Here is a 20311-nt window from a genome sequence, read left to right as displayed (position 1 = left end):
AGTAATGATTATGAATTTATGATACATGAATTAAGGAAATGAATATATATCCATATTAATAATTATAATAATAATAATTATTATTATTATTATTATAATAATAATAATAATAATAATAATAATAATAATAATAATAATAATAATAATAATAATAATAATAATAATAATAATAATAATAATAATAATAATAATAATAAAAAGCAGTTAATCAGATAGAAATCTTACTTGTGTTGTGTGAATCTAGAAATTGTTTTGATCTACAATTGGATTCATCATTATCGATAACCACATGTATTCTAATTTGATGCGAGAATAATTATCGATATAAATATTTTTACGGGAAAGTTAATGAATCTTTGTAGAACTTTATATATTTACTTTTATATGTTTTCTATATCTCTATGTATTTTCTACGATAAAAAACATATCGATAATAACTAGTACCGTGACATAGGCTTTGAGAGTTACACTCCCACGCTCGTGAATACTGCGTAACTCGAATCTCGATCTATATGTTGATGCATAAGCATCTTTCTAATTAAGTTATGTTTCATCATCGAGTCAGTTTGTAATTGATCATTGGATGGTTTAGTTTTTATGCTTTAAGCAAGAAGCAATTAAACTTACATGTTGAATTTGATCGACAAAAGCATAACTTATGGGATCGTAGTGCTTTTTGCATGTCAGCATGTGTTATAATGCAATGTGAAATTACATATTTCTGTTGCAGAATTCCAAATTAAGCCAATGATGTTACTTAGTTAATGAGTTATATATTGTTTTCAACAACCAATACTTTAGGCAACATACAATTACAAGAAATTAAAGAATAACTCGATATATGAAATAACTCCATCAATCGCAATGTGTATTAGATACCAAGTAGACTATCCAACCAATTACAGTATATTTTAAAGTAATAGGAGTAACATAAAAGAGAGGGAGGCCATGTTAGTCTGATTCTCTTGAGTGGTTGAACTTTGAGAGAGACAAAAATATGGATAAACATGAACTATCTCTGGGAAGGGAATAAAAGCAAAGCACATTTATATATAGATAGTTCCACAAAGTAGACTTATTCCACAAAGAGTCAACTATCAAATACTTTTAGGAGTAATAAGTAATTCCTCCATCACATTAATAATAACTCAGAATTTTTGACAAATATATTGGAAGAGTTGAACATAGTCTAAAAATATAGTACTAAGGATTATTGAAATTGAGTAAATAAAAAGTCATAATTACTATATTTACTTTATTTTCATGATTCCATGTCCAAGGCTTATAATCCGTTTGCATATCACGTCTCCAAGATAACACAAAATCAATTTAATCAGATATAAACAGCTCTCAAAGAAGCTTTTATTCTGCAGAAAACGAATAATTGTATACAAACAGCACCAAGAAACAAAAAAAACCCGGCATCATCAACCGCGAAAAGTAGTCGTAGTACAACATGGTTCCCTCAACCTGCCACAATTGAAATCTCTCCAGGCTCTGAACTCCAGGAGTACTATATACTCTCTCAAATGCAATTAAATTAATAGCGTGTTACCTAGTCGGCTCTAGACTGGCCTGCTCGCGAGGACAAGATAATTCCAACAATAAGACCGTAGAGTGCCAAAGCTTCAGCAAAAATGAGAATAAGGATCATTCCCACAAATAACTTTGGTTGTTGAGCATTGGCCCTGCAAGTAAAATTGAATGGTTAACTTCTATAATCGGATATGAAGATTTGTATGCGAAAAAGAAGAAGCAAGCAAAAGTAAGTCATATCTACGAAGGTATTGTAGGAAGATAACATGATTAACATGCCATGTGATTACTATATGTAATAGGTTTTGGTTCCTTCAGGCCAATCAACCAAAATAGACGTATGTCATTCTATAGCACAATAATCGATGTATTATTTGCTCCTTACAAAAATCAGCTTGTCAGACAAATGAGACCTTGTTCCATGAATATGATATGGCACATAATCAGGAAAGCCTTCCATACTACTATGACATAATGAGCGGAGAGAGCTATGCAGTGAGATTACACTATTTCAGATTCGAACAGGAAATTCATCACTGTTTAATTTGCTGTAAAGGGGCAACTATTAAGTAAGAATTGCAGAAGATGAAATAAACTGACAAATAGAACATTGATTTGATGCATAATCTATTTCCATCCTTTATTATCGAAGTCAAGCTAAAGTTAGAACCATTTTCTTGCTCGTACAAAAAAAAGGAGAAAACAGATCATTCATTTCAATTCAACCAGACACGTTAATTCAACCATAAAGACAATCGACTACATCCTGTCCACCAAAAAATTCACAATCACCACAGCCAAAAGTTCATGTAATTTCCATACCTAACACCAGCATCTCCAACAATACCAATAGCCATTCCAGCAGCAAGCCCAGCTAGGCCACAGGCAAGACCAGAAGAGAGATGGGCATAACCATCAAAAAGGTAATAGGACTTGGCTTTAGGGTTAATACCGGTGCTGATAATGACAGCGATAATCAAACCGTATATACCCAAAACACCAGCCATGACCACCGGCACAATCGATTTCATTACCAGCTCCGGCCTCATAACTCCCATTGATGCCACACCTACACCACTTTTAGCTGTCCCATAGGCCGCACCCATACCTATAACGACAACATCTTCATTACATCCTGATTCACAACAAATAGGCTACAAATCTAATACTTACAACATACTACATAAAATATAGTACTAGTATAAGTATTGGACATTCCAGAACACAATCTAAGGCATGGAAACAAGATTTCGTACGAAGATATGAAATTCAGCCAAGGAAGAACCAAAGAGCAGTATTGTAGGGAAATTGAAACTTAAGCTGAATTCAAACATGATAGTAAATTAATAAAACAACAGCTGATTACAGTTATTAAGCCAAAAGAAGGCAGTAAATAGGCATGAATCTCAACCAACAGTGAGTGATCCAGCTGAACCAAATCAGTGTGCAAAATATTAAATATCTATGTGAATTACAGATTAGTTAATGAAAGAGCTGTAACTAAAGATCATAAACTCAGAAAAACAGATACTCCTCAACGTTAACAGCTAATTAACATAAGATCAAATAAACTGATACTATCATACTACCATCAATTAATAACCTGTAGACATTGAAACAAAACAGATTCTTATAACAAATTCTAACGAAAGCGAAAAATCCTAGAATGGCGAAATTAGAGAAAAAACTAAGAAATATTAGGCGCGATCAGAAATTTTACATGAGAAGACGAGGGCAGCAGCTGCGCCAAGGAATCCGAAGAAGGGAGCAGTTTCATCGCCGCTGAATGTGGAAGACATAGTTTAGATCGAAATTACTCCTGAAATAAAAAAAATCTGGGGAGAATTCTATCGCTAGGTGGCGGAGCTCAGATCTGTGGTGTGTGATCGGTGTAGAAACAGCTAATGTCGTTGAAGAATGCACGAGAGAGAGATGATCAGTTAAAACGTGGCTTCTTCATCTTTTGATCTTTATATGCCTTTTATGCGTTTGAAAGGCCATGATTTAAAATGGGCTAGATTATGAATTTCAAGGCCCATTTGAACTATTTAAAAATATGTTATTTGTTGGTATCTACTTGCATCACTTAATACATTTGATTATGAATTATGATAAAAAAAAAAAGAAAAAAGAAAGTATGTTGCTGATGTTATATTTGATTTTGAATGTCTCAATTGTGTAGTTTTTGAATTTAATGTCTGATGTGATATGGGAAAGATTGAGAAACTAAAAAGATTTCTTATAATACTAGAATTTGATACGTGAAAGCTTGATTTTTTATTTTAGAATGAAGCAGTTTTAAATTCTTTAGTCAGATGTGCACATCCTCTGTGAAATGACTATAAATCATTAACGGGATTAATATCTAGGACTGCCGATGAATGCTCTGATTTTGACAAGAAAAATACGAACTTGATGCTGAAGGAGTAGATAAATTCCTAGTCATCGAGGCATGAGTCTAGGTACGTAAGGGCATCATCAAGCACTGAAAAAAGGATTGTGGCGATGGAGCTCTCAAACAAGGGATTAGCAACTGGTGAGTGTTTTGTAGCATCGAACGCTCAAGCTCAAGACTCATTCGATCTAACTTAGAGGTGCGAGTGGTAAAGGATGGGGAAAAAGTGATAGTTTTATAAAGCGGATCAATAATTATTCCTCATTTATCCCCATTATGCCTGAACCCCGAACCTATTAGATGAAGGTGAATCATCTTACTAACTAACTAAACGTGATGTTTGACTTAACTAAACGTTGCATTATTGATGCCCTAATAAGATAAACCATATTAATTTCCATGCCCATGGCTAATAAAATGTCTGCATAACACAACTCCAAGATACACAAATCAATTAAATTTGATATAAACAGCTCTACAAGCTTTTATTCTGCATAAAACCATTAATTGTATACAAATAGCAGCAAGAAACAAAAATAAATCCAACATCATCATCATCAAGCCTGCAAACTAATCGTAGTACAACATGGTTCCTTCAAACAGGCCACAATTGAAGCTCTGAACTCTGGGAGTACTATTTACTCTTTCACAGAATTGAATTAATGGTGTGCTTCCTAATCGGCCCTAGACTGGCCAGCTCGTGAAGACAAAATAATTCCAACGATAAGACCATAGAGCGCCAAAGCTTCAGCGAAAATGAGAATAAGGATCATTCCCACAAATAACTTCGGTTGTTGTGCATTGGCCCTGCCAATAAAATTACTGTGAGAAACAAAGAAGAAACTTCTATAATTCAAGTGTCCAGTACTAACACTATATAGCAAAAAAGAAGTAACCAAAAGTAAATCGACATATCTACAAAGGTATTGTAGGAAGATAATGGCATGTGATTTCTATATGAAATAGGTTTTGTTTCATTTCAGGTCTATCAACCAAATAGACATGTTTGATCCCATAGCCTGAAATTTAAGCATCGTATGTTCCTTGCACAACTCGGTTTTCAGACAAGTGTTTCATGAATGTTATACAGCACAGTCAGGAAATCCTTCGATACTATACTACATAGCATAATTCAGGTCAAAAGTAGACAAACATGGAGCTATGGAGTGAAATTACACTAGGTTAGATTCAAACTGGAAATTTATCAGATAGGAGTGTTTAATTTGCTGAAAGGTGTAAGAATGAAAGAAGATAAAAGAAATGATGTATAATCTACTTCATCACCTATAGTTAAAAGTCAAGCTAAAGTTAAAACCATTGTTTTGCTTACACTACTAAAAAAAGAAGAAGAAAACAGATAGATCAAATAATCAACTAAACCCAACATGTTGATTCAACAACAAAGGCAATCCACTACATTACGTCAGCAAAAGAATTCATAATCACTACGGCCAAGAGGTGATAAGATTTCCATACCTAACACCAGCATCTCCAACAATGCCGATAGCCATGCCAGCAGCAAGGCCAGCTAGGCCACAGGCAAGACCGGAAGAGAGATGGGCATAGCCATCAAAAAGGTAATAGGACTTGGCTTTAGGGTTAATACCAGTGCTGATAATGACAGCAATAATCAAACCGTAAATACCCAAAACACCAGCCATGACCACTGGCACGATTGATTTCATTACGAGCTCCGGCCTCATCACTCCCATTGATGCCACACCTACACCACTCTTAGCTGTGCCATAGGCCGCACCCATACCTATAACAACAAATTCATTACACCAGATCCCCTATGAATATATTCCACGCCACAATTTAATGCATGGAAACAAGGTTTGAAAAGAGGATATCAAAGATTGACCAGATCAGTGTGCAAAACATCCATGTGATGTGATTATGAGCTTCGTCACTTTTTAAATTGAACGGAAACATCATACTATAACAAGTCAGAAAAACAGAACGAACAGGCGCTTAACAAGCTGACACTACTATTAGACATGCCCACCGGTTCCGGTTCCGGCGGTTAACCGCCGAACCGGAACCGGCGGTTCCGGAACCGGAACCGGAACCGGCGCAATATTCCCGAACCGGAACCGGCGCAATTCGGTTCGCGGTCCGGTTCAGGTTCAAGATATTTCGAACCGGAACCGTCACCGAACCGGCGGTTCGGGACGGTTCGGAACCGGCGGTTAACCGTGGAACCGCCGGTTCCGGCGCTTAAATCGAGGCAGGGGGATGAGGGCCGGTGGTGATCTTCAAAAACGGTCGAAACCGCCGGTTTTTCGGCGGTTAACCGGCGGTTAACCGGAAAAAACCGGCGGTTAACCGCCGGTTTAGTGACTTTCGAGGCGGCGCGGAGCACGAGGCGACAATGGAGCAGCTTTTGCAGACGGTTCGTTGACCGAACCGGCGGTTTTGGCCCGGAAACCGGCGGTTCCGCCGGTTCCGGCGGTTTTCCGCCAAAACCGCCGGTTTTGTGAAAATTCAAATTTTTTTTTTTTTTTTAAATTTCAAATTCGAATTCTTCCATTTTCCCCCTCATTTTTTTCTATAAATACCCCCCTCTATCCTCATTTACATTCACCCCACTCTTGTGTTAATAAGAGTTTCTCTCTTCAATCTCTCAATTCTTTCTCTTTGTCTCCAATTTCTCATTTGTGCTATTGTGCTTCCATTTAATTACGCAATTGCTACTCTTATTACGCATTGTTATACACTTATACAGTTATACTTGTTCCCGTAGTTCTATAAGTTGTCTTTCTTTCTCAATTACTAAAACAAAAAAAAATATATTATTCCATATTTCTACATTTCTACATACCATTCCAATATGTCTTCATCCCGAGAAGGTCGTGTTGATAAGGGAAAGGGAAAGGCCAAGAGGCCATCTCGGAGATCCGTTATTGATGAAATTTCTCAAATGAACATGGATGAGTGGCAGGTTAATATTTATTATCTACTAATTTCATTAATTTTGAATTACATTTCATTATTGTTCATAATTTTATTTTGTATTTACAATACAAATATTATTTTGTAGGCTCGAGAAGAGCAAGATGTGGCACATGCTATTGCTCTCTCTCGCTCTCAATACCAAGGCGATGCTTATGTTGGTACCGGTAGTGGTGCTCCCGGTCGCGGTGCCTATTCCCAACAAAGTCCAACCCCCGTGAATGTTGATGAAGACGATGATGATGATGATGATGATGACGACGAGGAGGAGGGGGAGGAGGTAGAAGAGGTTCAAGAAATGCCACCCCCACCACCACCAAGGAGTCGGCGTGGTCGTGGTCGTGGACGTGGACAACCTCCTCAACCTCCTAGACCAGCTGAAAGGTCTTTAACCTCAAACATCTTCGTGAAACATTTCAAGAGGGTACAAGATAGTAACGATCCAAACACTTATAATGTGTATTGCAACTATTGCGAAAACGTATACACATTCCGAAAGGGTGGAGGGTACGGTACATTTACCCGTCACCTGGAGAAAGCGCATCCGGTCGAGTTTGGTATCGCTCCAACCCAAACTCAACTCAACTTTCAACATGGAGTCGGAAGTGGGACGACGGGTTCATCCCAAACATCAGGTATGTGTAGCAATACTCTTTTGAAATATGATCACAAAAATGCTCTTAATGTGATGTCTAGATTTGCCGTTATGAAACATTTTCCATTCAATGCTTTTGATAACGATGCTTTTGAGTCGAGTATGCGGCAAGTATATAATGCCGCTGCAAGAAAATTGAGTCGAACTTCAATGACGCGAGCCGTTGTTCGACAATGCATGGAAAAGAAGGCGCAATTAGGTACGTTTATTATTAACTTAGGGCATAAAGTTTCTATTTGTTCTGATGTGTGGACTGATTGTTTTTGTAAAAATTCGTATATGGGCATCACGGTGCATTTCGTTGATCACAGTTGGACTTTAAACAAACGTTTGATTGCATTTCGGGAATTTCCCGCACCACACACTGCACAAGCAATTGCTCAATTGATCATTCAAGTTTTGAATGAATTTCAATTGATCAATAAAATTTTTTCTATTGGTTTTGACAATGCTAGCGGCCTAGCGCTAACACTGCTAGCATAGATGATTTAATCAGTGCATGTTCTCCTGTTATTGATGGTAAATATTTCCATGTGCGATGTATTGCCCATATTTTGAATTTGTGTGTTCAAGATGCCATCGATTTGTGGCAAAAGTATGTTGATCCTATTAGAACTGCTGTGAAGTTGATTCATAACAAAGCTCCTATTGGTAGAGCTTGGAAGAGATATTGTCATGGTAAGCAATGCAGGTACACCAACTTTCGTTTGGATGTTTCAACTCGGTGGAACTCGACATATGATATGTTGGAGTCGACTTTGAACCACATTGAGTATTTATGTGATTTTTTTAGAAGTTGTCCTCATGTTCCTTCTGATTTGATTTTGATACCCGCTTGTTGGGACCACAGCATGGATTTATTTCGATTATTCCGCGCTTTCAAAAATGCCACTGTTGAGTTATCCGGTGTTTATTATCCTACTTCTGTGCGCGTTTTGGAGCATTGCATGTATGTGGCAATTGGTTTTAAAACTTGTGTGAAAAATACTCAATTCGTTGAGTTGAAGGCTATTTTGTTTTACATGGTTGAAAAATGGTTAAAATATTTTTCACGTATTCCAAATGTGTTTTTGATTGCAAAATGCTTGGATCCAAAGTGGAAGTTGCATGGTGTTTATAAAATTTTAGACATGTACTATGGTTGTTTGCACGCTTTGGATTTTTCTCAACTCCGCGAAATGGGCTTGACAAGAGGAGAATGCTTCGAACTAAGTATTCCGGATGTTGATGAAATCAAACATAGGTTAGATAGTGCACTTCGTTCTCTCTACGCGGAATATGAAATGCGGTATAACACCGCTCACCAGGTACGTGCTCCTCCTAGTCCTTCTACATTTGATTTTGGTGGAGGGGATTTTTCCAATGTCATGATCGATCCCGACGTAGTATCACAATTGCAAGATCTATACGGTACTACAACCAATAGGACTAGAGCGACTAGTGAATTAGATATATATTTGGAATCGCGCTCTATTTTTCAAGATGCAGGTCCTCCTACTCAACAAATTGACGTCCTTAATTGGTGGGGAACACATGACAAAGAGTTTCCGATACTCTCCATCATGGCTAAGGAGATATTCGCCGTTCCCGCTTCCACCGTCGCCGTTGAACAAGCTTTTAGTGTCGGCGGTTGTGTCCTAGACGACAAAAGGAGCAATCTCTCCGCCAAGAACATGGAAGCCACTATGTTACTTGACGATTGGGCAAAGGCGGACATGAGAGCACAAGAGCCGGATTTCGACTTCCGTGTAGAGAGTGATGGTGAAGAATTTTCTTCCGATGGCGATGACGAGGTCAGAAGCGATAGCACTCAACATTAGCAATGAGTCGACGGGGGCGGTGAACGGCGAGCACTGCCGACCAAAAAGGTAAGCAAGGTAAGAGAACTACGTGGGCTTTGATTCCTCAATAAAATTGTGGATACGTAGGCACCTCAACTTAAATTTGAAAAGTTTAACTTCGAAAGTTTAAGTTGAGCTCAAGCCCTTTTCAATTTTTTTTTTTTTCCCCCTATTTCATAGATCATTCAGGATGCGGCTATGTTGTACTTGAAGATCATTAAAATATATTCCCCATTTGATAAATATCAAATGCGGAATATATTTTAATGATCTTCAAGTACAACTTAGCCGCATCCTGAATGATCTATGAAATCTTACCTTGGAATCAACCTTTTTTTCTTGCAAAATGTTGCCCATTTTCTAAGCAAACACATATCAGCACGCTATATACACATTGCTGCATTTCTAATAGGGGCAATTTGATCTTCCAAAGCAATCAATGCATCTCGAACACACATAGTCAGAACATTATTCAAGCATCTAGCATGGAAAAAATCAGAACAAACTATCTATTAGTACTAATTTTTTCCATGCTAGATGCTTGAATAATATTCTGACTATGTGTGTTCGAGATGCATTGATTGCTTTGGAAGATCAAATTGCCCCTATTAGAAATGCAGCAATGTGTATATAGCGTGTTGATATGTGTTTGCTTAGAAAATGGGCAACATTTTGCAAGAAAAAAGGGTTGATCCCAAGGTAAGAGAACTACGTGGGCTTTGATTCCTCAATAAAATTGTGGATACGTAGGCAACTCAACTTAAATTTGAAAAGTTTAACTTTGAAAGTTTAAGTTGATCTCAAGCCCTTTTCAATTTTTCCTTTTTCCCCCCCATTTCATTTTTTTTTAAATTTACCTTCCGAGTCCGACGAGGCGACGAGCCGACGCCCGACGACACTTGTAAATTATATTACATTGTTGTATGTTGTTGTATTGTATACTTATGTATTGTAAATTGTAATGTATCGTTGTCCGTTACAACTCAAAATCAATAAAATTTATTTCATTTTCTCCTTATTCGTCTTATTTGTGCTTGAATTATGCATTGTCTTGTTCCGATTTGTTGTATAAAGCCAAATTTCAAATTTAAAAAAAAAAAAAAAAAAAAAAAAATTGAACCGGCGAAACCGCCGGTTCAAAAACCGGAACCGCCAAAACCGCCGGAAAACCGGCGGTTCCGAACCGGAACCGGAACCGCCCGGTTTTCGAACCGGAACCGGAACCGTGAAATTACCTCACGGTCCGGTTCCGGTTCCGCTTCCGCCAAAACCGGAACCGGCGGTTCCGAACCGGAACCGCCGGTTTTCGAACCGTGGGCATCTCTAACTACTATCGATCAATAATCTCTAGTCATTGAAAAATTAAAGATCCTTGCAGAAATTCTAAGAAAAAACAGAATCGTAGAAGTAGAGTGGAAAAATTAGAGCGAAAACTGACAAACTTACATGAGAAGACGAGGGCAGCAGCTGCGCCAAGGAATCCGAAAAATGGAGCAGTCTCATCGCCGCTGAATGTCGAAGACATAATTGCAGATCGAATTTACTCCTGAATCCAAAAATCTGGGAAAAGCTCTATCACTAGGGTTCGGAACTTTGATCTGTCGATTTCTTTCAGGTTGTGTGATTGAAGAGAGGAGGATAAGTAATACAAGTACGTGGCTTCTTTTAGAGGCCTGTCCCGTCACCCGTGTATTAGTAATAGTGAATTTAATGTTTGATTTGGTTAAAATGTTATTAATTATTTTATTTCTATTTTTTTAATGGTTGAGACAAACAAATGAGCAAATGCTAGGTTCCATGTCAAAATAGAATAATTTGTATTCGACAGATATGGATTGTTATTTTTCAAATTTTTTATAATAAAAACGATATTTTTCATAATAACACAGTTTTTATAAAAAATAAAGAAAAAACAAACTTTGAGGGACGATTTCGTTCTACAATAAACACTAAAATATCCACCAAGCATAAGAAATTATGTTTCTGTTTACAATTGATGGTGCAAAATTATTTAGAATCTTTGAGTAATCCACATTATTAATTCAAAATTATTGAATTTTCAAATAATTCCACAATTAATTATCATGAAAATTGGTGGAAATTCACTAGTATCATGTTAATATAATTGACAAAATGAAAATAATCAATACCCAGTCTCATGCGAAACTGCCACCCTTTGCTCCAAGTCAGTTTGGCAATAAATTAGTTAAACAAAACTTCTGAAGAAAAAGGAAACTATAGAAGTTCATGCTACAACAGCCAAGGTAGGTCCTTTCTATACTAACTCTTTTAGTCGAAGAACGACTTACTACGCTTACTCCTGATTTTCCTCGTGTGTCGGATCACTAAGTTTTGTTACAAGAATTGCAGCCCTACGGCTACACTCAACTGCTTGTCTACTTTTTCTTCTTTGATTTGTTCGCCTGAGATTGTGTATATGCAGTACCCTGTACGTAATGGATACAGGTAAACGGTCACACACAACAAAAAAACATTCTGCAGGGTCGTGTATTTGAAGTGTATGGAGAAAGAAGCAAACCTGGAGCCACTCATCCGTGTTGGCATCCGTTGTCCCAGTTCCAACTTCGACCTTGGCAACCCTCTTGGTTTTCTAGACAGCAAAAGAGGAAGCAATATAAAGGTTTCCGTAGAGAAATAAGGTATTTCAAGCATCAAGAATCAGAAGCAAGTGACAAGTTTAATTAAATCTTCAAGCCAAACACCATTAGACAGAAATTAAGGCAGCATTAGGCTATATATATTATGTAGGTATAGTTGATTTTTTCATACACACACACCCATTAATTATTAACTATCGACATAAAAATAGCAGTTATGTAGGGATAATTGATATACATTGTCCAAAATTTTAGGAAAACGTTGAGAAAGTGTATCACAGAGGGTAAATTTGGCAGCAGAACAAACGGAGTACAAGAGCAGAAGCCAGAAAGAATAATCACCTTTGAGAAATTCTGTATCTGGCCGCGTATCCAGATCCCAAGAAGGCCAAGGAGAGCTACAGCAAGACAAAACAAGAACACTGACTCAACACTCAGCAGGCCGCCTACTTCAGTAACCTCAATTGTTCCATTGTAGAAGGTACTCTGGTAAGGATTATGGTCGATCTCATAAATGATGGTTCCAATAAGATCATATTCACCTGACTGTAAGACAAAGAAAAGGGGCAATAAGTCAAAATCGAATGATACAAAGAGCTAAAGCAGGAAAATCGAACTGTATATTTCTACAGTTTTACATGGTTACCTGTAAGAACTTGCTAACAGCAAAAATGTACGGAAAAGTTGCTTGAGTTGACGGAGGAACAGATGCATTGTTAAAAGCCTAGTAAAGAAAAATGTATGTCAACTATCAGAGATCACCAAAATCTTTTTTAACATGAAATAGGATTCAATTCACATAGCATAGCAATGATCAAGACCAGCAAAGCTCATACGAAGAGCTGATTTGATATATCTTCTATGAAGGGTGAAAACCAGACTGCATGAGTGATTCTATTAGCTTTGTTGTACTTTATAAAGAAGGTATAAGGCTTGCCATGATGGAAAAAAGATGCTTGCCAGCAAAGCTGTGCAATGTAGTTATAAGAATCCTAACCACATGCAACAGTTCATAGAATTGATTTACTTCCAAGTGCTGGTAGCATACATATCACAAATCTAGACGAAGTTTCTAAATAGCTCGAAACAGTAGTCAAAGAATGAAAGCAACAATACCTGGGTTGAAAGATTTTGAATCAAGTAGCGGTGATCAAAAGGAAGATAAACACTGGCTTGGATTGAAATAACATTTATACTTGAATCTCCTGAATGACCATACAAAATACAACAAACTTAAAGTCAGCTTTCAGCAGCTCTACCAGTTTACATACAGCATAACCCACAAAGATCTAAAACATCCGAAGACTGTATAGCCACAGCCCACATCATGATCTACAGAAAAAAGAAACTCAGGTAACTATCTAGCAACGACTCACCCCCATTTCCAATTCCAACAAGAAGTTCACTTTCTTCTCCAGCTGCTACAGCTGAAAAAGTAAAGGGGACAATCTCAAACACAATTCACAGAATACAAAAACCAATAATAGATTTGAAATAACATTACATATGTAGAAATAACGGGGGGGGGGGAGGATCAGCATATCTAACATTTCAAGGGATTATTGGGGAAAACGCATATGGTTTCCACGCCGGCAGCTGGACTGAAGTTTCCTTCACTAAAATCTTGGACATCTTCACCAACAATCCCAACATCCTCGTGGGAATCAACTTCGGCATCAGGATCCGGTTCGCATCTTGCAACTATAGACCAATAGACAGTAATAAGCACGTTTAATTCATTTCAAACATTGAGCGCTCAAACTCAATCCAAAATTGGGGGAAGTGGAAGTTTAGCAAGTTCCAACCCAAAATTCAGAAAACAGTGAGCAAACTAATCAGGGAAACAGTGAATAACAGCAGATCAAGCAGTTTAACAAAAAGGCAACAACAACTTTGAGATTTTCCATAAGGTTTTGAAACTCTCTCCCAAAATGGTATATCAACATTACTAGCATAAAATTTACCAAATCCATATGGTACAAATCCAGAATATACACACGTTCAAAACCACAATCGAGTTCAATCAAATTAAAAGCTAGCCATAAAACCCTACTGAATAAAACCAAATCCCAAACAACACAGGAAAAAAAGTATTTACAAATTAGAAATTCGTAAGACCAAATACTCGATCTGATCCAATTCATCACTGGTTGAACCGGAATCCGTAGAAAAATCTCCAATAACAGGAATTGCACACAACAAATCAAAATATAAACCAATATGGGCCCAATCAATTAATATAATCAAACTAGGGGTGGTTGAAATTAAATGGATCTGGATCAGAGTGATTACTTTGCAGAAAAGAGGAGGAGAAGAATAGCAGCGATAGGATCAGATAAACCCTAATCGACATTGTCGAGTCTTGTCCGAAACTGAAGAGAAGAACTGTTTTGATTTTGAGCGGAGACAGCTGAGATTGGACTTTTTCTAACGCTTGGAGTAATGAACAACGGAAGGGTCAAAACGGGGAAATCCTTTTAAGCCAGAAAGTTAATTTAGTGGGAGTACTCCATTTCAGAGGGGTGAATCTGGAAATATTTATTTATGGGGGTGAAACTAGAAGAACACATATTTAGAAGAGCCGGTTGCTGAAAGTTGTTAAGTATGGTCAAATTTTGGTGAAGTCAGTCGAAAAATTATAAAGTTTGAATTTGTTCATAATTATCGCATTGCAAAAATTCATGGTGAAATTGTAATTATCTTATATAATAGTCGAAAATCATAAGTGAACGTAAATGTTATTGAGTTAAACGATTTCGTCTATTCATAAAAAATATGGATGATTGGTTGAAAAATATGAATAGTATATCACAGACACGCGTAGGTGGTCACACTTTCCCATCATTAAACAATTGCAAACAAATCAAAATTTATATGAATATCTCATGGATGGTGTGTTATTCTAAAATGGAAAAATGAAATACTATGTCAATTTTGTATAAGAATTTATAAATACTACTACTAAAGTATAAATAGAAGTACTTAAGCACTGGATTAAGTCGATAAAATCATCTAATTTCAAATAAGTTGACCTAGTTGATACTACGATGATATTTTTTGGGAGCTTGTGGTATGATAGAGAGTTGGGATGCGTGCCTGTTACCATTAATTATGTTTCGAAATAAATATAGTTAAAATATTGGTCATTAAAAATCACCCATCGTTAAAAGTGGTAGTACTATTTTAACAAGGGGTGATCGTAGACTGGGACTGGTCTAGAAAACAGAACTCATTGACTTTAACTCAGTTGGTTGTGGCTTTGCCACTTGAGACCGGCCCTGCTTATGGCAGGGATGGTTGATTCCTATTGAGTCAACAAGAAACAAGAAAAGGATGGCTAGATACATAGAAATGAAGAGTTGGGGTACACCGATACTTATAAGAGAAAAAGAAGGATGAGTTACACATAGTTTTTCTAAAAGATCCTAACGTTTAGTTATTTTTCAATTAAACTTAAAATAATTCAAGTTAAAATATATTTTTTTAAGTTAAAAGCATTTTCTCTTTCTCTCAAAGATACTTATCTGCTAAATTACGGATGGAGATAGTTGCTTGCACATGGAGTAAAGTCAGAGCTAGGATCGATTAATGGAATTTTCTGATGACACTCATATACAAACGATAGATCGATTGACCCTTTAACTACCTAATGCCACCTAGAACCGTTCTAAATATGCTAATACTCACTCCATCCCATGGAAGACGGCCCTTTCTTTGGGCGACATGAGATTTTATGTATATTTATTTTGTGTATTGAGTGGAGAGAGTAAAGTACGAGATAAGAAATAAAGTAGTAATAAAAATATTTCTTTTTTTAATAATGAATCATCTTGATTGGTACAAAAAAATAAAATAAAATTATCTTCAATACTCCATCCGTCCCAGTTTAAGAGTCACATTTAGAATCTACCATATTTATACATAAAATTTAACCTCATTATTCATCAAATTTACACTCAAATGTTATTACTTTCATAAAAATAAAACAAAACAAAATTCTAAACATACAAAAAGTCAAAGAGTCTCACATTCCACTACCTTACTTCAATTAGTACACACTCCAACAACTACTATATCATTTCATTTATTACACACTCCACCAATTTCTTAAAACTTATGCAATAACTAAATTTTACTCTTAAATTGAGACGGAGAGAGTATAATATTATCTAACCCAATTATATTAATTGACACACAATAGTCAACGTATGTATAAATAATTTGGAAAACACTTTTAACAACTTCAAACTGTCTAATCATATCATATACTCTCTCCGTCCCCCAAAATTCGTCACCATTTGACCCGGCACGAGTTTTAATAAATATAATAGAAAGTGAGTTGAAAAAGTTGGTGGCATGTGAGTCCTACTTTTATATATTAGTTTTATAATAAAATGTGAGTGTGAATGAGTTAGTGGAATGTAGGGTCCACTACCAAAAATGATAAAAGTGAAATGTGATAAATTTTTAGGGACGGACGAAAAAGGAAATATGTGACAAATTTTCAGGGACGGAGGGAGTAACATAAATAACTTGGAAATAGAACAGAATCCCGTCGTGGGAGGCATATGCATGTATACTATTGTAAATTCGGACTAGTTTAGGGGCCAAAATCATATATATCAAAAGTACAAGGGCGTATTGAACAATGAATATGGGACAACGCCCACTGAGATGCGAATGCGATGTCGTCTCTGCAAACCACTGGCGCTAAGAGTTTGCAAAAAATCCTCATTTCATCTTCCTCAAGATTTCCCTAAATCTCACTGTATTTTCTGAAGAATTTTTCTTATTCCAGTATGGATCAGCTCAATCCTAACTCGCTGTTTCTTCCCGCGCCCGATGCTTGCGTCCCGCCGACACGCCCCAATCCCGATTGTAGGTCGGAACTCTTTTGACCTTTTGATATTCTTATTTTATTTATTCTCTAATTCTCGTAGTCTCGTATTTGGAAATAGTCGAAATCGGTGGATTATTTGTGTATTTAGCTGATTTGAGGAAATTTTGGGGGTTTTGGGAGAGCAGCAAGCTGTTGATAGTGATTAGCTTTCTGATTGGGATTGGAAACGTTTCCATCCAAATTGTGGAAATATTTGTTGGAATCACGTTACTCAAATTTGGTGTATTTTCTGTCTTCCTGCAGCTATATATTTCCCTCAGTTGATGCGTATAAATATATAATGCATTTCTTTAGAATGAGACGTTGCAGGGAAATTATTATGAAAAATGCAAACTTCTTGTGCTGAAATCAATTCATTGTTTTTTTGGCCTGAATCTGCTTCTTGCGTGTTTGTTTGATCTAAGAATGGAACCAGAAGCAAAGGACACTGTAAGTGCTCGGAGAGTTCAAAAGGCTGATCGCGAGAAGTTGAGGAGGGATCGTCTCAATGAACAATTCACGGATTTGGGGAATGCCCTTGGTAAATCCTCCTTCAACCCTTCAATATAAATTATAAGCAATAGTTTTCCTTGCTGTTTGTGAGATTATCCTGTTAAATAGTGAACGGCGTTTAAAAGAACTAATATGTTAGTAGCGTTTGCTGCTGGTGGTTTGTCTAATGAAGCTTTAAGTAGAGCATGGATGAACTTGTGAGAGCTGTCATCGATCGTGATCGCCCTGTTTTATATGTCGAAAAACCTGGACAGATTGATATCTTTGTTAAAGCAGTCAACAAAGAAAAAGGAAATGAGGGCAATGAATCATAACAACCCTGATAGTTCTGACACCCCCAGCCTCTACGAGCATGAACAAATCTAGTTTTACTGATGTAGCTTTGCATAACTAATTCATTTTAATATAGAGATGTAAGATATAGTTCATGAGCACAATCACTGTCGTGAATCGTGACAACCACTTTTGATGAATGTTTTCATATCTTAGTAGTAATTGGTAGTTTCATATGTTTATCTGGTTGTTGTTCCTACCATGAGTTCCAAACTATCAATTTATCGTGTTATATACATATCTTATTTTGATGCTCTAACTTATTCATGCTCTGGTTGTTTATACTTAGAAACATCTGGTGACATGTTGTCATTATTTGCAGATCCCGATAGGCCTAAAAATGACAAAGCCTCTATTCTTTCGGATACAATTCAAATGCTTAAGGAATTGACGTCTCAGGTTGAGAAACTAAAATCTGAGTATGCTGCACTCACTGATGAGTCACGCGAGGTGATTCTTTTGAAGAAGCTTTTTATTCCATATAGAACATGCAAACAAGATCTCACCAATCTTTTATCTGGTTTTAAGCAGCTGACCCAGGAGAAGAATGATCTCAGAGAAGAAAAGGCATCTCTTAAATCCGACATCGAGAACCTTAATGGTCAGTACCTTCAGAGAATGAGGGCCTTGTATCCATGGGGTGGAATGGATCATTCTGTTGTCATGCATCCATCATCTTATCCCTTTCCAATGCCCGTTCCCGTACCAACTGGACCTATTCCCATGCATCCGTCCATGCAGCCTTATCCTTTCTATGGGAACCAAAACCCTGCAGTTGTTCCTAATCCTTGTTCTACGTATGTTCCTTATATGACCCATAATCCAATGATCGAACAACAATCAACGCAACATGCCTCTCAAGTCATGCAGCAAAGTGCCAGGCCTCATGCTTCAAGCAAACCAGACCCTAGAAATAAATCATCAGATGTGGAGAGTAGAATAGAGAAAAGTGATGACTCAAATGACATCACAACAGATCTCGAGCTCAAAACACCCGGATCAACATCCGAACAGGTAAATTTGTGGTTTGTAAGCCAGCATTAGACTGGTTCTTGATTTCGCAACAAATTGTGAGATGATGCCATTGTCATCATGCAGGATTCACCCTCAAAGCAAAGAAGACCAAAGAAGGTTGCAAGGAAGGAAACAAGCATTATAGACGGAACTTCTTCTAGTGGATGTTCGTCATCTCACAGTGTGCACACAATCTCATCTAACAGTATTGTTGGTGGCAAAAGAACAGATGACTGATTAAAGGAAGGTGAAGTGCACTTATCAATACAGTGATTCATGTTCATACTAATTTTTGGTGTCGTTCTCTGTGACCATTTCATGGCCGGGCACTATCTACAAGCAGTTGAGCACCATGTTTATGTCAGAATTAACCATTTCTTACTGGGTCAGCGTCTAAGCTAGCCACTCCCCAAGCCAAACCATTGTGGTTAGTCCCATCACTTTGTTATGTTCAAGATGGAAAAGCTCACAGTACCTGGTTTAGTTTCATTGTATGTATGTATGATATTATAATTAACCTACTTGTAATAATCAAATTTAGCAGAATTATAAATGATTGCATTTTTTTTTATGTTTTCACAAGGATACTCATTTTCATATGTTGGATCCACATTTGATTTGCCTCAGTGTGATAGATCTAATTAGCGGCGGTCTGCCGGATTTAGGAGGGCCTAATTTTTCTTAAGGGTTGGCGAAAAATGCAATGGTTATCCTCCGATGTGCCAAAAAATATTGAAGCATACGTTAAACGCCCTTGTCTTGGGATTATTATTTTTTTGAAATATTACATCGTAAAGTTACTACATCCTTCTATTAAAACAACCAAACTCACGAGACCGTCAATAGGGGCTAATTTTTCATAAGGTCGATAATGTCATGACTCGTGGTCATCCTTTGAGTTGTTAAAAAATATTGAAGAATAGATATCTAACGTCGTTGTGGGACCATTTTTTTATTTATATTTTTACATTGCAAAGTTATAATTTCATCCAATTAATATAAAAGAACTACTGAAACTGTTAAAATGGTCTAATTTTTCAAAAAGGTCAGCAAAAAATGTCATGGTCGTCCTATGATCTGCAATTTAAAAAAAATATATTGTAAAGTTGCGATTTCCTTCTATTAAAATTTAATTAAAAAAACCAAAAACGTATCTGAAAGAGCTGAAAAAGCAGATGTAAAACCGTTGTTTTAGGATTAGTAAAATTTTTAATAGTGATGCTAAATGGTCATAATGTGGCCGGCCATAAAGGGTTAATTTAGTCCATTTACATGTATAAAAAAATTAGAATTACCGATATAAACTTATATGTGTGTGAATGGACTTGTGAGTTGATACTTATCTTTGAATTTCATTACGTAAAACACATTAATATCACGAATTATTGTATACGTTGAGCAACAATCAAGAAATGACAGTAGTAATAAGTTGAGCAAAAACTACGAAAGAGCAACACTAACATGTTGAGCAACATATAATAAAGATGATATAAAAGTAAAATCAAGTAGTATTAAACCAACAATTTGAAAAAAATCAATTTTTTTTATTATTTAATTAATTTATGACTGGCC

At 36.6% G+C, this 20311-nt stretch overlaps 4 protein-coding genes across 4 annotated transcripts; 1 reads left to right on the top strand and 3 right to left on the bottom strand.

Annotated features, from left to right (window-relative positions):
• Positions 1-1328: 1328 nt before the first annotated feature.
• Positions 1329-3494, bottom strand: LOC121787960 (V-type proton ATPase 16 kDa proteolipid subunit). Its single transcript, XM_042186806.1, has 3 exons — positions 3257-3494; positions 2359-2644; positions 1329-1688 (listed from the first exon to the last, which is right to left on the bottom strand). The coding sequence occupies exons 1-3, from the start codon at positions 3333-3335 to the stop codon at positions 1556-1558; spliced, it is 498 nt and encodes a 165-aa protein (XP_042042740.1). The 5' UTR covers positions 3336-3494; the 3' UTR covers positions 1329-1555.
• Positions 3495-4385: 891 nt separating this feature from the next.
• LOC121787889 (V-type proton ATPase 16 kDa proteolipid subunit) lies at positions 4386-11049 on the bottom strand. The gene is made up of 3 exons (XM_042186736.1): positions 10829-11049; positions 5408-5693; positions 4386-4738 (listed from the first exon to the last, which is right to left on the bottom strand). Exons 1-3 carry the CDS (start codon positions 10905-10907, stop codon positions 4606-4608), a joined length of 498 nt encoding a protein of 165 aa, XP_042042670.1. The 5' UTR covers positions 10908-11049; the 3' UTR covers positions 4386-4605.
• Positions 11050-11522: 473 nt separating this feature from the next.
• On the bottom strand, positions 11523-14465 carry LOC121787608 (translocon-associated protein subunit alpha-like). The gene is made up of 8 exons (XM_042186388.1): positions 14293-14465; positions 13549-13701; positions 13377-13427; positions 13117-13205; positions 12647-12724; positions 12343-12546; positions 11922-11993; positions 11523-11829 (listed from the first exon to the last, which is right to left on the bottom strand). Exons 1-8 carry the CDS (start codon positions 14351-14353, stop codon positions 11779-11781), a joined length of 759 nt encoding a protein of 252 aa, XP_042042322.1. The 5' UTR covers positions 14354-14465; the 3' UTR covers positions 11523-11778.
• A 2208-nt stretch (positions 14466-16673) lies between these two features.
• On the top strand, positions 16674-19358 carry LOC121787607 (transcription factor bHLH121-like). The gene is made up of 5 exons (XM_042186387.1): positions 16674-16882; positions 17305-17420; positions 18048-18175; positions 18257-18739; positions 18824-19358. Exons 1-5 carry the CDS (start codon positions 16800-16802, stop codon positions 18974-18976), a joined length of 963 nt encoding a protein of 320 aa, XP_042042321.1. The 5' UTR covers positions 16674-16799; the 3' UTR covers positions 18977-19358.
• Positions 19359-20311: the final 953 nt, after the last annotated feature.

This window comes from Salvia splendens, chromosome 22, assembly GCF_004379255.2.
Source record: "Salvia splendens isolate huo1 chromosome 22, SspV2, whole genome shotgun sequence".
Taxonomy (NCBI): domain Eukaryota; kingdom Viridiplantae; phylum Streptophyta; class Magnoliopsida; order Lamiales; family Lamiaceae; genus Salvia; species Salvia splendens.
The sequence above is the reverse complement of the archived record's forward strand: the minus strand, read 5'-3'. Positions and strand labels throughout refer to the sequence as shown.

Excerpts from the sequence above, each read along its gene's own strand:
- LOC121787889 (XM_042186736.1), bottom strand. The coding sequence starts at position 10,907 with ATGTCTTCGACATTCAGCGGCGATGAGACTGCTCCATTTTTCGGATTC. Across the intron at positions 5,694-10,828 it reads TGCTGCCCTCGTCTTCTCAT|GTATGGGTGCGGCCTATGGC; the intron begins GTAAGTTTGTCA and ends TTGTTGTTATAG. Across the intron at positions 4,739-5,407 it reads GTTGGAGATGCTGGTGTTAG|GGCCAATGCACAACAACCGA; the intron begins GTATGGAAATCT and ends TTTTATTGGCAG.
- LOC121787607 (XM_042186387.1), top strand. The coding sequence starts at position 16,800 with ATGGATCAGCTCAATCCTAACTCGCTGTTTCTTCCCGCGCCCGATGCT. Across the intron at positions 16,883-17,304 it reads CGCCCCAATCCCGATTGTAG|AATGGAACCAGAAGCAAAGG; the intron begins GTCGGAACTCTT and ends GTTTGATCTAAG. Across the intron at positions 18,176-18,256 it reads TCACTGATGAGTCACGCGAG|CTGACCCAGGAGAAGAATGA; the intron begins GTGATTCTTTTG and ends GGTTTTAAGCAG.
- LOC121787608 (XM_042186388.1), bottom strand. The coding sequence starts at position 14,353 with ATGTCGATTAGGGTTTATCTGATCCTATCGCTGCTATTCTTCTCCTCC. Across the intron at positions 12,725-13,116 it reads TTCAAAATCTTTCAACCCAG|GCTTTTAACAATGCATCTGT; the intron begins GTATTGTTGCTT and ends TTTCTTTACTAG. Across the intron at positions 11,994-12,342 it reads AGATACAGAATTTCTCAAAG|AAAACCAAGAGGGTTGCCAA; the intron begins GTGATTATTCTT and ends TTTGCTGTCTAG.
- LOC121787960 (XM_042186806.1), bottom strand. The coding sequence starts at position 3,335 with ATGTCTTCCACATTCAGCGGCGATGAAACTGCTCCCTTCTTCGGATTC. Across the intron at positions 2,645-3,256 it reads TGCTGCCCTCGTCTTCTCAT|GTATGGGTGCGGCCTATGGG; the intron begins GTAAAATTTCTG and ends TTGTCGTTATAG. Across the intron at positions 1,689-2,358 it reads GTTGGAGATGCTGGTGTTAG|GGCCAATGCTCAACAACCAA; the intron begins GTATGGAAATTA and ends TTTTACTTGCAG.